Genomic DNA, 15,312 nt, shown 5'->3' with positions numbered 1-15,312 from the left:
CTTTAGAGGTCCCTTCCAACCCAAACTATTCTATGATTCTAAGGTGTGTTGCAGGCCTTACTGCTCCTATCCCACTCTCTTCTTACCCAGTCTTGTCATGGGTAGATGCGTTCATGCACTTGCATCTTTCCATAAATAAGTGGCAGAGAGATAAAAGGGCCCCAGTGCAGATATGGTTTGGAGTTTCCAACGGAGCTCTACTTTATGCCAAGTTATGATTCATGGAGATGTGATGGAGAGGCATACTGCTGTCACCAGCTCCTGCTGTGCTCTCTGCCTGACAGAGGATTGTTGTCGAAGAGTGTATTTGTGACACTTCAAAGAAGTGTCCTGCTTGTTAAACGGATCTCTGGACAGATACTCTGTGCTGTGCCCTGGGGGAAACTTCTTACTGCCTGATTTTTAAATACAGCAGTGCTGCACGCAACTGCCAGGGAAAACTATTGGATCCCCAAAGTCAGTGGATGAGGCTGTGAGAGCGCTCATGGGGTTTGATCTGTGCAGTCAGGAGGTGTTGTGTTTGGGATGTTATATAATCCCCTTCCTGAACAGTAAATCCACTGAGGAGAACTGGGGCACCGCAAGCTGCATGACTGTTAGCAGCTTCTGTGGGAGATGGCAGCAGAGAGAGCTCCTCATGGCTTCCACGCCAAATGATGCATTAATTACACTTGTGTGGTCATCCATGATCCAGGTTCTCCATTATTTTACTGATTTTAATGTCATAGTTTTAATTACTTTAATTAGAGATGGGGCTTGCTTCCTTTGTCTGTCTGTCTTCTAAATTTAGAACAAATTAGATGTTAAACCTGAGTCCGAATAACTGTTACACTGGTATAATGATGTAGGAGAAGGTATACAGTGTGGAAGCAAGAATATAATTTTATAGAAGCATCTTGTACTGATGAAATTTTATTCCCTCTCCCATACGAATAGTGTAGTAACATAGGACATTGTTCCAGCATCACTATAGGAAGGGGACAGTTTTTATACATGGCATGCTGCCATTTGTTCCCTGAAGGCCTTTAAGGTGAACAGCAGTTTTGAAACAAAACGCTGTTTTCGGAGGGCTCCTGTGACCATCTTCTTTAGTAGCTGAAGTCTTGTAACACTGGCTCCCTTCTTCCTGTTCAGCACTTCACCAATCGGAGAGATGAGTTTGAGGGGACGAGGGAAAGCATCCTTGTTTGGCTCACAGAAATGGACCTCCAGCTGACAAATGTGGAGCACTTCTCAAAAAGTAACTTTGATGACAAAATGCGCCAGTTAAATGTACGTATCCTTATAAAGCAGTTGTTTAATGTAGCCCAGCTGATCCTATTGGGCTGCCCTCTCTTGACAGAATCATCTGCTTTTTTGGAACTTCACAACAGTCAACAGATCTGTAGGGCTATATTTGTTTTAAGACACCAGTAAATTGTTAAGACTTATCTTCTGAATCAAGATTAAACTGTACAGTATTTAAATTCAGATTAAGTGTTCAAGCTCACTTCTATTCTGCCATTTTCTCCTAACACCGCGTGTCAGTGGCAGTGATATCTGGCCTAGAAAGGAGCATATGCAGGTTAACAGTAAAAGCTACATTCCTAAATTCAGGTGTTCTTTCCGGGTGAGAATTTTTTTGAATTGGCATTAAGGTAGGATCTCTCCTCTGAGTGCATTGTTTGTAGCTGGGACTTTCAAACAGAAATAAGACAGAAAGCATGTGCAATGATTCTAAAGAACATACTAGTTCTTTGCTACCTGCTCATATGCTCGTTTCTCCTTTCCCCCTGCACTGTTAATTGTTTTGGGATGTAGATTTACTGTTGTGTAGGCTGGAGGTCCAACCAGCCAAACTTCTTTGCTACTGAGAAAAAGATTTTGTTTGCCCAACAGAAAAATAAACTCTGATTAGCTGAACTCTCGTACCGTGATCCCCTGCAGGCTCAGGACACTGCAATGATATTGATGTACACATGGGTGGAAAATGCCACTTCATTTGGAACTGTAATCCTGCTAATAAAACAAACCTCTGGTACTCTTGAGTAAAAAGATATTTGCCAAATGAAATTAGACAACAATGTCAATTGCTGCTTTTCTTTCACTGCAGTGTGCGAGAAAAGAAGGACAAACCTTAGGCTGGAAAGGGACGTTGCGGAAGTAATTATTTTTCTTGTATGTTCCAAATAGGGTTTCCAGCAGGAAATAACACTAAACACCAATAAGATTGATCAGCTAATCGTTTTTGGGGAGCAGTTGATTCAGAAGAGTGAGCCTTTGGATGCTACCCTGATTGAAGATGAATTGGAAGAACTTCATAGATACTGTCAGGAAGTGTTTGGGCGAGTTGCCCGGTTCCATCAAAGACTGACTTCAAGGCATCCTGTAAGAAGCAACAGTTGTTTAGATGCTTTGGCAAGATTTTGGTGTTTGAACTGCAATGCTCATTGCTTATCCCTAGCAGCTTGACTGAGTGGTTTGAGCTCAAAGGGGTCAGGAGCTCCTCAGTAGTTGTGCCAGCTTTGCTAAATCTTTGTCACCAGTCTTGTCTCCTCACGCCTCTCATGTTGGGTCTCCATCTGCAGAATCTGGATAATAGCATGGAAGTAATTCACAGGGTTAATATTTAGATAGTAGTGGTTTGAGGACTTCAGAAGCTTTTTTGGTGTTTTTAATATCACTTTGTTTTCTTTACTTTCAATAACGTGCTTAGAATATCTCTATGGATTTCTTTGTGAGGCTCCATCTGTCCACTTTCTTGTGGGAACCCTGAATGGGGAACAGCATGCTCTTTACTTTTCAGTGGGAACATTTAGCTGATTCTCAGTTTGCTTTGGCTCAAAAAGAAAGAACATCTACTAAAAAACCAGGTAGAGGAAGTAACATGATCATCTACGAGTAGCTGTTCACCCCTACCTGAGCATCATTTCATTGCTGACCTGTACAGTCCATTTGGAACTGGGTACCCCGCCCTGCAAACTAGAGAGAGACGTTATGGTGGTGGTTGAGTGTCTTGAAAGAGGGGAGGTAGCTGCTAAAGTGAGGATTGTTTTAGCAAAAAAGGAAGAAGGCAGAAATTATGCTTGCCTTTAATTTTAGGCACGTGGTCTTTGATTACTGCAGCCGACCGCAAAACAGTCCCTAGTAGTACTGTGTGGCTCAATCATTAGCTCATTAAGCAGTGTAGATCTATTGTAAATCTTATTAATATGCAATAATTGTTATTTATTTTTAGGGATTGGATGATGAAAAAGAGACTTCTGAAAATGAGACAGATCCAGAAGACTCCAGAGAAATCCAGAATGATCCCTGGCATAAGAAGGCCGTCCGTGAGGGGCCCTCTTCACCACAGTCCCTTTGCCACCTTATGCCCCCTACTCAAGGTCATGAAAGATCAGGCTGTGAAACCCCTGTCAGTGTTGACTCCATCCCACTCGAGTGGGATCACACAGGTGATGTGGGAGGTTCTTCCTCTCACGAAGACGAAGAAGAAGCAACATACTACAGTGCTCTGTCAGGTGAGAACCAATTGCCAGCTGTTTATTTCGACATGGACAACTGCAGGATGTCCTTGTGTGGGAAGGGAAGGGGATTGAGGACTTGCTCCCATGTTGTTGATTGGTTCTCAAGTACTATTAATAGATATGAGCAGTCTCATCTCTTAGATGTCTTGATGAAAAGAATGGTATTGTCTAAACCAAGCTTATATTTTCAGAACCATAAGGTTTTTAGAAACCTTACTTTTTAAGAATGTTTGATGAAAATAGTATGAACAATTTATTTTGTTCTTTGTCTTTGCTGTCCCTCATTGTTTCAGTTGTTTTTAATAGTTGGAAAATATTGAATAGTGAGGAAAATGACATTATTCTTTTTTCAGATGTAGAAATCACTGAAAATCCTGAGGCATATCTTAAAATGACCACAAAAACTTTGAAAGCATCTTCTGGTAGGCACCTGCTAATGCATGTGTCTGAACATGGCAATCTCCCTGTGCTGCACGCTGTATTCCTCAACCTCTCTCATATGTAATGTCTGACTTCCTGCCTTGTGTGGACACCATGTCTCATCCTGTCATGGTGTTCTTACGCTGCAGTATTCACATGTACATTACGAAGCAGTCAAGAACATACCATTTAGATTTTTCCTGGTAAATGCCAAGGTGGTTAATGTGCATTTCATTTTATTGATCCAAAGTCTTTTGGTACTTTCTTGGTGGTTTGCTCTGGGTAGTATCACTTTTTTGGTTGTTTCTAATCTTGATTGCGTAATTACTGAAGGAAATAGTTCCAACTCTGCAAGTATTTTTTGTGTTTTGTGCATGACAGAACTGTGTGTGTCCTGTCTGTTAAATCCAGACCAAACGTTCTCCAAATCAGGACATGTCTATACTTGTCGCTACTGAAATGCGTTGCAGATGTGTGATAGTATTGTTGAGATGCAAACATTCCAAAACCGCAGTGCAGCCTTTTTCTTTTATTTTTTGAATACTCATACCTGTATTCAAGCATTTTCCAGAAGAAAACAGAATGTCCCATAACTGCATGGCTCTCATCTCATTACCTTTGAAACACTGTTGATGTTTTGCAAATGTGCATGCTTTGCAAGGAAAGCTGCAAAACTGTCATTTTTATGCCATAACTTGATGCCATTTTATTCAGAGCGCTTTCTAACTTAATACAAAGCAACAGCTTCCTTGTGGAGATGGGATTTTGCACTCAGTGGCGTATGGTTTTGGTTTTATTTGTTTCAGGAAAGTCTGTTTCAGAAGCTCATCCTTGGCGTTCTCCAGATAGCCCAGTCTGCAGGAAACACCGATACAACCAGGCAGAATTGGTTGAAAATGTGTTGTCTGGTCCAGAGACAAGTACTCCCTATAAGCCAGACTATGTGAGTTGGAGGCTCTGTGGGCACTGAACCCGTACTACACAGTCTGTTTGTTGTTCCTGTGTAACTACATCCTCTTCCCTCCTTCAGCATCAAGGAAAAGATTAGTTGTGGGGGGAACGTTTGCTTTATGCAAACTTAGACATTATTTCTGGTGGCTCAGGTAACCAGTAAGAGTCTCTGTCCGCTCATTAGAAAAGCTTCTTTAAAGCAACTCAGAACAATCATGTTAGGCTCCTGATCAGAGTTAGTGTCTGGAGGAACTCACTTCCTCATAGGACAAGTCTAGGAGAATTTAAACCCCCCAAGGAGAGGGTGTGAATACCTTCCCTTGATATTTACTGACATATCTCCCTTTCCTAAGCAGACCGATTTGAAGGGTCCTTTTCTAGCATGCAACCCACCATTTAATCTGTTTCTGAGCACTAAAAAATGTGCCAAAATGGCTATTGTTCATTGTACCTCAGCCTTGGTGGGTGGTTGCCAGCCATGGCTTCACCAGCAGCTGCCAGACTCAGTGGATCTGGACCAGTTGTCACTACTCTTCCAGGCACAAGATGGTGCTGGTATCTGGCTGCTTTAGTCATCATTAAACCAGTCTTAGAGCCTTAGAGTCAATATTGCCAAGACCTGGAATCCAACAAAGAGCGTGAGCAACTGTACATTGTCTGGTACGTGTAGTGCAAAAGCAATTAATTTGCCATGTCCAGTCTTGAAATAATTAGCATCACTGTGCTGTGTGTTTGTTTACTGAGAAGGCATAGAGAGCCAGTATAAACGGTTAGCAAGGATGCAGATGCCCAGTGCTAAATCTGACATGCAAGAGCTGAGTGGCAGCCCAGCCACCCCAAAGTAACACAAATGAAGCTTGACCTTTGATGGCTTGTTAACCTGCAGGGCTCACCCACCAAAATGTCATTCCAGGTGAAGCAGCTCAGCTCTGCAAGCAGCAGCAGCATCAACAAGGAGAAAATTACGTCTGCTAACATGAGTGATGAAGAACCCCAAGATGACCAAGAGCTTGTGAATATAGCAGCTGCAGAGAAGCAGTCAGGTACAGAGCATTAGGAGTGGCTTTGGTGCTGTGGTGTTTGTCCTGTGACTCTGGGGGAGACAAAGCAGAGATGGCATGAAGGCAGCACCTTTGCCTTGGGATCAAAATAGAAGTAAACCACTATCCTCTAAATTAATGTATTTTGCTAAGATTCACTGAGCTGCCTTCTCACCTGGTACTGTCCAACCCGTGTTTGCTGTTCTAAGCTTTTACATTTTCTGCCGGAATTGAGATTTTTATCACTCATAACATACTTCTATCTCTTGGCTGGTTGGAATGAATGGGAACAATTTCACTTTTGTGTGATACTGAATACTTCAGAGACTTTTAATCAGATTTCAAACCAAAGAAGTGTGTCTCTTTGTCTAAAATAAGATTGCTACAGTTCATTTTCTCAGTTATTGGTACTCCTTATAACAAGATGCTACAGCTCCCATTTACAGAAATGTTTTGTCAAAGCTGGTAATGTATTCTGTTCTTCACTGTCTTCACTGTGGTCCTTTCTTCCAAATAGGCCAACAAGCTGGTTCTCTTAACCTTTTAAGACCTCATTCCTGGTTTCAGGTGCTCAAGATTGTAATAAGAACACATCTGTACTGCAATCACAAAAGCGAATCAAGTGATAAAAAGACTGCAGCTATATGCAGCAGCTTACTTAGTTTATGTTTCTGGTCTCACAAATGGACCAGGGTTGAGTCCCATACATGGCACGAATAGGAAAAGCTCTGAGAAGGGCTTAGATGTGGTTCCAGAAATAGTGTTAGTGATCACACAGGTGGCATCTCCATCTCCTTTAGCACTGAACTGATGAAACACAAACCCAAGTCCTAACTGCTGGATCATACGTTGTCCCATGATGAATTTTGGTGTCTACCAAATCACAACTGGGCTCATTGAATTCCGTCTCCTTAAATTTGCTCTATTCTTCCAGATGAATTAAAACATCTTCAATTAATGTGATTAAAATCCTGGGTAGCATTACTATGTGGATAACTTGACTAGCAATATGAAACTTACAGACTGCAGAATCTCAAGAAAAAATGTGTCTGGATAACAGTAGTACATGGTAGCAATTATTTGGCCTTGAGTAGATTGGAGAATAATTTACTCGTAAAACTCCTTGCATCTGTTTTATGCACTCTTCACCTTACTGAAGATTTAAATATTTGTTGTTCTATCATTTGTAGGCATTATTGGTAGGTGGGAGCTCATCCAAGCTCAAGACCTCAGAAATAAACTTAGGATGAAACAGAAATTGCAGCAGTGGCAGCAGCTGAACTCGGATATCAGCGACGTGTCTGCTTGGCTTGATAAAACTGAGGAAGAGCTGGAAGAGCTGCAAAAAGTGAAACCTCCAACCAGCATGCAGGCATTGGAACAAAGGGTCAAGAAATTGAAAGTAAGTTATGGCATACTGAGAAGCGGGATTTCAAGATGCTCATGCTCTTTATCATTGCCTTTGTGCTCCTAGGATCTGTTGGCAGCATGAATGCTAATAACAGTGTGCGTATGCCACAGAGGAGCTAAGCTGTTTTCAGCTAAGAGGACTAAAGAGAGTAGTGAAACAAGGTGCTTCTGTCTTCATATGCAGAGATTTGCAGGCAATATGCCTAGGTACAACAGGCAGCCAGGCTGAAATAAAAACCTCTCCCTTTCTCTTTTCTTGCAGAGACACTTTATTCGCACTCAAACAAAACATTCAGCCCCAAACTTCTCTTTTTAGGCCTTTTGTTTTAGAAAACAAACACCAAAAAAAGCTAAATGATGAAGGCTTAGACTCCCCAGATGCCTAGGGTCAGGCCTTGTCTTGGAGGGGTTGGGTATTCTGAGCAGTGATACCGGCATTTTCTCCGTGTTCTGTGCCATTCCTCTCTATGCAAACCAGAAAGGGATTGAAAATTAGCCTGGTCTACAGGCTACAAAGTCTAGGCTGATTTTTTTTTTTAATTGAATTAGTGGAAGGGAGGGGGTGTTGTAGCTCCAACAGGGAGACTGAGAAAGATCTGCTGTAAAGCTGTGGTTTTTAGCAGTATGGTGTTTGCAAGAAATCTTAGCTCTAAATAGCACCTTTATCCTATAGTTGAAGGATACATCATTTCAAAACATGCAGTTGCATTTTTTCACTTAGCAAATGCAGATTTCTCATCGAATAGAATGTACTCGTTAAAAACGAGAAACAAAATAAATTCGGTCTCTCCTAATCTTCAGCCAAGTAATAGAACAGTTAGAGAGACAATAACGTGAACATTTGTCGGCATGTGTGGTCATGTTATGTTGCCTGCTGTGACTCTCAGCTTCCATGAATTAAGTAGGACTAAGTCAGGTCTGCAAGTTGAACCAGCAGGTTACCAGGGTACCTGTAAGTGCTAGGGCCCTAGGACTTAGGTAACAAAATGCCTCAGGTTGAACTCTGACAGAGCAAGTGTTCCTAACACTTGTGGGAGTGCAAAATCCCTGTGTGCTAACCCTTCTGCCAGCAGCCTCGTATGGAGTCACCCAAATCCTGAGGCTACTGGTCAGTTTGGCATCACGCTCGGGATGATGCTCACAAACAAGACCCTCTGCAAGACAGAGGAGGGATTTCTTAGGCATGTTGAGAGTATGCTTAAGCCTACACGTCCTTGAGCATTCATTGGGCCAGGGAGAATGACTCTGCACTCCAGTGTGTGACTCCAGTAAGAACGACCCTGATTCCATCAGCCAACCTGGCTTAGGCACCAAGCACTAGGAGAGGTCCGGTGGTGCCTCGGGAGCGGAGGGAGGTGCTTCCCTTTGGGCTGACCTCTTCAAGGAGCGGAGTTTCACTTCTCCTTCTCTCTTCTGCATTTTCTTAAGAGGAGTCCAGCTGGCTGTAAATCCCCTTTTCAGACAGCTTGGCTTTCTGTAGGTGTCTAAAAGAGCCAGCATGCTCTAAGACGTGAATTTCGTGAGATGTCAGGACATCGCAATTGTCCTGGATAAGGATAAAGCCAGTCTGGCTGCAGACTGGCTTACCGGTGTTTAGAAGTCTGTGATGGACCATTTGTATTGTCTGATACTGAAAGAAACATTGTTGCTTGAAGGAGGGAGACAGGGTTCTTTGTTGGGCAAAATGTAATTTAGACTAGCAGTTTTCAACAAGTGGGACACAGATCTTGAGAATATATAGATTGACACTCTTAGTTACAAAGGCTGCTAAGAAAAGCAATCTGAGCTGTGTTGATTGCAGGACTCATCCTGCAGCTCTTACTTTTCTACTGCAGGAGCCCACAACTTGAAAAAGACTGCGTACCCTTGATTCAAACTGTAAACTTCTTGAGGGTACGAGGTATTGTTTTGCATTCTTTTTTTTAAAAAACCTTCAAAAATACAGGCTCTACCTTAACATAAAGGTGGTTAGGTGATACAGCCGTGACTTCACAAATTCCATTATTATTTCCCCTTGCAATTTTAAGGGAGAGGAGGAAAGCCAGGCAGGGGCTGCCATTTGGGGGGACCTTGACAAGTCAGAGAAATGGGCTGACAGAAACTCTGATTAGAGAGGAGAAAAAGAATTTCTCACAATGGGGTGGTCTGGTGTGGGACCAGGGGCCCAGAGGGGATGGGGAATCTCCATCCTGCGAGATACTCAAAATTTGACTGGATGAGGTCCTGAGCCGCCTGCTCTGAGTTTGAAGTTGGCCCTACTTGGAGCAGGAGGATGGAGTACAGACATCCAGATGTCCCTTTCAGCATTATTCTAGGATCCTGACGCAGCAAAACCTTTATACATCAAGAGGAAATACCATGTGATGACCTGTGGGAATATTTTTCCAAATGTCAGGGCACGAGACAGCTCAGAGGAATGAAGGGCAGATGTGGATTAAGCCATAATGCCTGTGACTTAGGGAGAAGCACAGGCCCAACCAGATTTGTTTTCTTCGAAGTGAAGGTTTTTGCTTTAAAAAAAAAAAAAACATAAAAAAGGCCACCTACCTTAGTATGTTCCTTAGCAGTATCTGAAAAGCCACCAGATTCAAACAGCTTTCCGCATTACCTGTGATTCTTTTGAGGGTGTAGTTTTATTGTAAATAAACAACATGTTTTTCATCATTCATAGAAGCTCCTAATCTGCTTTTTCTACCAGGACATGCTTAAAGCTTTTGATAACTACAAGGCAGTGGTGCTTTCCGTTAACCTGAGCAGCAAAGAATTCCAGAAATCGGATAGCACAGAGTTCAAAGAACTTCAGAACAGGCTTCGGAAGGTGAACTTGCATTGGGAGAAAGCAACTCATGCATTGCACAACTGGAGGAAAGGTTTACAGCAAGCCATACTGCATTGCCAGGTGCATACCACATGCCAGCTTATAAGGGAAGACTCCTCTTTAGGGCACTACTGCAGGGTAGATAAGGGGAGAGGGTAGAGGGGTAATTCCTGCACATTAGTGGAATGGTTGCTCAGAATCCGAGACCCTTAATTTTCGTATAAACTTGACTCCGTTGGGTTTAAAGGGTTTGGTAAAAATATCTTTGAACTGCATAATATCCTTTATTACATAGGTGGAATAGTTTAACTAGGTTACTGTAGCCTCACTAATTGTGAATTTGTTGTTGGCTCTGTCTAATCTGGGCTGGTAATTTTGTTTGTAGGCAAAGCTAGGTGAAAGCACAGCAAAAGTGTTTTTTCTTTTATGTGCAAATCTTCTGTTTTGCTAGGACTTCCATGATCAGAGCCAAAAACTAATCCTGTGGTTAGCAAGTGCTGATAGCCGAAGGAATGAAGCACAAATCACAGATCCAAACGCTGACCTCAATACAATACTGGAATGCCAAAAGGAGCTAATGGTAAGTGTAGTCTTGACTACAGCACTTCAGCTTTTCCAGTGAGTCAGTAGCTCTCACCACAACATGAAGAGCAATATGTTTATTTTTCAAGATGTCTGCAGCCTGTCCTTGAACTTGCTGTATTCAGGCACGTGGCAGGTTTCTGAAATGGACTAAGACATTGCCTATATGAGGAATTTATTCTGTAATTATGCATCATAATTAAGTTCCTTATGAACAGTCTTTATGCTGCAGTAAGACTTCCAATTTCCAAGATTTAATGTCTTTTCCATATGGATTAATTACTGCTAGAACGATTTCTGAATGTTAGTTCAAGCGGGTACAACCCATCTCTTCAAGAGAACTTCGTTTCCTATGTAGCTGTAATAGCCATTCCTGTGTATTGCGGATTCTCAGGCAGGTTGAGTTGTTCTTTAAAGCCTTCCAGAGTTCCTTCTTTTATGAGAACATCCTTAAAGTTGAGAGTAACAGTCTGTTGCACTGTTGTTTGTTTGTTTGTTTGTTCTAAGCAACTGGAGAAAGAGCTGCTGGAACAACAGCTTAAAGTAAACTCACTTCAAGAACTTACTGCTTACCTGCTGCTTAAATCAGATGGTGATTACATTGAAGCTGATGAGAAGGTCCATGTAATTGGAAGGAAACTGAAACAGCTTATTGAACAAGTTTCACATGACTTAAAAACTATACAAGGAAATCTGGTGAGTCAGAGTTCAAATACTTGTTCATGGATCTTTCTTACTGAAAAGTAATAACATATTAAGAGTAAAGGTATTTATAAAAGACTGACTTAAAACTTAAGTACTTCCGCCTTCATAAGCTGAAAAAAGAACAATTAAGTCTGCCTTTAGGAAAAGCTTCAGCACCATGAGGCTAGTACAGTATTGAAATGGATTGCCCAGAGAGGTTGTGCAGTCTCCATCCTTGAGGGGTTTGAAGAGCAGACAGGATAAAGCCTCAAGTAAGGCTTTCTGTCTGGTCTCATGGCTGATCTTGCTTTGAGCAGGAGGTTGGACTAGATGAACTTCCTGAGGTCCCTTCCAACCTGAATTATCCTATGATCCGTACCAAGTGTCAGGCTAGGAGTGTGTAACGAACACGTAGGAGTTGTAGTCATAGCAATACATTGCTTATCCCGAGAGCTGTCAGGTAGAGATATTTTCAAGTTAATACCTGTACGCACCTGTTCCACTGTAATTCCTCCGGGTTGTGCATAGTAAAACATTTCTTCACGCTGGAGAACTGGAGCATGTTTACCACTGGTTATGCACATCTAAAGAGGCAATGGGCTGTGCACCTGCAGAGAGGCAATGAGAGATGGCTCTTTGCACTTCATCTGTTGTGAGTGTTGAACGTGCATTTTAAAGAGGAAGGTGTGGTTACCTTTTAGTTTTTTTTCCAGATGACTTGGACTCAGGAGTCTATAATCCAGTCGCAGCGAAATCCAGCCCTGCTGTGAAGAAGGCAAGTATTTTTTTTCTAATATTTTGCTATCAGCATATAGCATATTTTGACATATTTAGCCTGAAGGTTCCTCATATGTAATGCTTCTACCTTTTAGATGCATGTACCTTATTACAGAATTTACAACAGTACTTTAATGTCTGCCACTGTCTTTTTCTGAGAAAGAGAAATTCCTTGTAGTTTCTGAAACCTGGGTACTAAAAGCTATTTCTCTCAACAGATCACCGTAAGGAGAACTGCAGATGGCAAAAACAGCAGCAGCCCAAGGTATTATTTTATATTAGCCTGATCTCTTGAAGGATAGTGAAAACACAGAGGTGAGCTGAGTGCCAGCAGAAACCTGGGCAGCTGTTCCTCATAGGTTGACATGCAGGTAGAGGTGATTTCCGCCTACCTGTAGCGTCTCCTCTACCTACCAGCTCTGGGCTGCACCTTGGTGAATGGTTTTCTTCTAGCACTTCTGCTCCTAGACCTCTGCACCAATGTGCAACCTTGGCTTTCTTTACTCTTGAGAAAATATTTTTTGTGCCAAATGGGGGAATATTTTCGTTTTAAATCTTCCTTTAATTCCACCAGCATATCTGGACAAAGACATTTGCAGCTTAGAGCCACTTACTACAAACAGACCATGAAGGACAAAGGGAGAACTTCACCCCCAGTACATTAGGGTCTGTTCAAAGGATAGATCTCAGTGATGCCAAGGCAAAGAAGAGCCCAGTCAGTCTGAAAGGTGGCTTTCCTTTATACTTCAACATGTATTTAGAGTGGTTGGTTTGTCTGCTGGGAAAACTTAAGTTTGCAGCTGAAAATAGGGTAAAAACCCACTGATCTAAGCTATTACAAAGAAATGTTTCTTCTTCGGTAGTAAGGACAGTAAACCCAAGCCAGCAGCTGGCTTCCCACGGAGCAGTCTTGCACGCTTTCAAGTTATAGTTAAAGTGTTTCATGTGCAGTGCGTTCTCCTGTAGATACGCAGCCCTGCATCTTGGAAGGGTAGTGGGGACCCTAGAGAGGGAGTTAAAAGAACTTGTTTAATTCAAACTCTGAAGCGCCTTTTTTTTTGTTTTTCTCTTTTGTTTTTCTTTTTTTCTCCTTTTCAGAGGTGAAAGCCATCCACAACCTAGTCAAGCAATTCCTTGGTCTCCCTCCTTCTTTTACCGTGTATTACGAGCAGCTTTACCTCTTCAGTTGTTCTTTCTACTGCTTTTACTTCTGGCTTGCATGATTCCATCTTCTGAGGAAGACTACAGCTGCACCCAGGCAAACAACTTTGCCCGTTCTTTCTATCCCATGCTGCGATACACCAATGGGCCTCCACCGACTTAGAAAGCAGCCCGTGAATCTTCAGTTATACCAAAACACACTCTCTGCGGTGCTTTTTTCGTGCTGCTAGCATCAATCAAGCAGTGACGTCACATAATTAAATACAGACACTTTTGTGCTGTGCAGTCACTGCTGCAGCTAAATAATGCCTCACGTTTATAGCCTCCTTGCCCTGTCGCAGGGAATGTGTTAAATTTCACATCTCAAAATGTATATCTTGACAAAGTTTCAGGATTTTGTACGGAAAACAAACTTTTTCTATAGATTTTTAAACTCTAAGCAACACACTTTATACTTTGATGCAATAGATACACTATTTTATAGGTGCAGTGCTCTCAAGCTTGCAAGGTGATTGAATACTGAGTTATTAGATGCAGAAACCACATCACAGTCATCTTAATCACAGCAGTCTGTCTCGGGTTAGCACGACAAACCAGCAGTTGAAGAGGCACTTTGCCTAAAATGATTACTGCACACACTCACGTTACCTGTAGCTTTTGGTACTGTAGTCACTTGATGGAAACAAAAAAATCTACATCTTTTTGAGTCTTTGTTATTGTATTTTATTCATTAACACATTCAATAAAAGGATGCACATTTGTTTTGTTTTACATATAGTGATATAGTGGTTAGGACTGCTGTGTTGTCTTTTTACACCACCTTTGAAATAAGAAATTGTGGCATTGCATGGAAATGGTTTATAATGCACATATTTTCTAGATTAACATGATTATGTAGACTATCCCTGATGTATACAAATAACGTAATGACTTTTTTAATGAAAGATTTTTTTTCAGTTTTACACTGCTGAATAGTGTACAGTATCTTGGGAGAGAATTGTGCATTTTTTATAAGCTTCATCGTTAAAATGAAACTGACACTTGGGCAATGGCTAGAGAAACACTGTGTACAGTCAGCGTTGCCATTGCTTCTCGGTTGTACAGTTCAAGTACTGTCATTAAAATTTTGCCAATGTCTGCAGGGGCTATCGGTGTGTCTAGTGGGGGGCGGGCAACCACCGTGTGTTCCAACAGGGCTGACTTCTCCGCTCCTGTGTAAGTCAACTTATCTGCATGCTAACGCAACAGCGTCAGAAGAAGCGTGACCACTCTTGCTTGTCAGAGCAAGCGTTGGCAAATTCAGAAGTGGAGCCTGTGTTCGGTGGCACAGATCCTTTCCTTTGCAACTGACTGTAATTTCCTGGAGGAGGAATACAAAGTTGAAGCAACTAGTGCTTATTACTAGGTCGAAATGCTGAACAATTTCCCCACCCTGGAACTGATTTTCTAAACTGGGAGTTACGGCAGTGCTGGAGGGGGAGGTGCCCATCGAGGAGAGCTCAGTGAGATAGTAAAGGGTTTGGTTGCAGTGAAAATCACCCAGGAATTAGCCCATTTCTGTAATCCTTACCTACGGAAAATAGGATTTATGATTAGCCTGTGAGAATTCTCCCACCTTTTCTACGCTTGTCACCCCTGGCGGTTGCATATTCCCCATCTTCTGACAGGGGGATTTATGAAGCAAGTTGCTTTGCATTCTTATGTTCAGAGAAAGACAGTCCCTGTAGCAAACCAACAGCTTCTTCCCAATCATGGTGGCAAAAAAAGCCTGGTTTATTTCCAAGATATTAAACTAAATTAATACATGAACTGTGAAACAGTTAAGCTTGCAAAGTTAGCAACATGGTTTAGGAAAGTCAAAGCTTACAATTCGGCACTCTTTAGTAGTGGTACAGTAGCACACATCCCCACTGTGCTCAGATAGGGGTCAAGATACGCCAGCTCCATACTGAAGTGTCTCGAC

General features: G+C 42.0%; 1 protein-coding gene across 1 annotated transcript in view; it reads left to right on the top strand.

Moving 5' to 3' along the window:
- Positions 1–14,404, top strand: part of SYNE2 (spectrin repeat containing, nuclear envelope 2) — a 203,754-nt gene extending 189,350 nt beyond the window's left edge. The window contains exons 109-121 of the mRNA XM_009332747.1: positions 1,135–1,272; positions 2,173–2,367; positions 3,218–3,500; positions 3,860–3,928; positions 4,733–4,869; positions 5,791–5,920; positions 7,108–7,319; positions 10,026–10,226; positions 10,597–10,725; positions 11,235–11,433; positions 12,113–12,186; positions 12,407–12,453; positions 13,287–14,404. Of these exons, the coding sequence (XP_009331022.1) occupies positions 1,135–1,272; positions 2,173–2,367; positions 3,218–3,500; positions 3,860–3,928; positions 4,733–4,869; positions 5,791–5,920; positions 7,108–7,319; positions 10,026–10,226; positions 10,597–10,725; positions 11,235–11,433; positions 12,113–12,186; positions 12,407–12,453; positions 13,287–13,512 (2,040 nt within the window). The 3' untranslated portion in view covers positions 13,513–14,404. The remainder of the gene's footprint in view (positions 1–1,134; positions 1,273–2,172; positions 2,368–3,217; positions 3,501–3,859; positions 3,929–4,732; positions 4,870–5,790; positions 5,921–7,107; positions 7,320–10,025; positions 10,227–10,596; positions 10,726–11,234; positions 11,434–12,112; positions 12,187–12,406; positions 12,454–13,286) is intronic.
- The last annotated feature ends 908 nt before the right edge of the window (positions 14,405–15,312 follow it).

Source organism: Pygoscelis adeliae, unplaced genomic scaffold (genome assembly GCF_000699105.1).
Source record: "Pygoscelis adeliae isolate BGI_AS28 unplaced genomic scaffold, ASM69910v1 Scaffold179, whole genome shotgun sequence".
NCBI lineage: Eukaryota > Metazoa > Chordata > Aves > Sphenisciformes > Spheniscidae > Pygoscelis > Pygoscelis adeliae.
The sequence above is the reverse complement of the archived record's forward strand: the minus strand, read 5'-3'. Positions and strand labels throughout refer to the sequence as shown.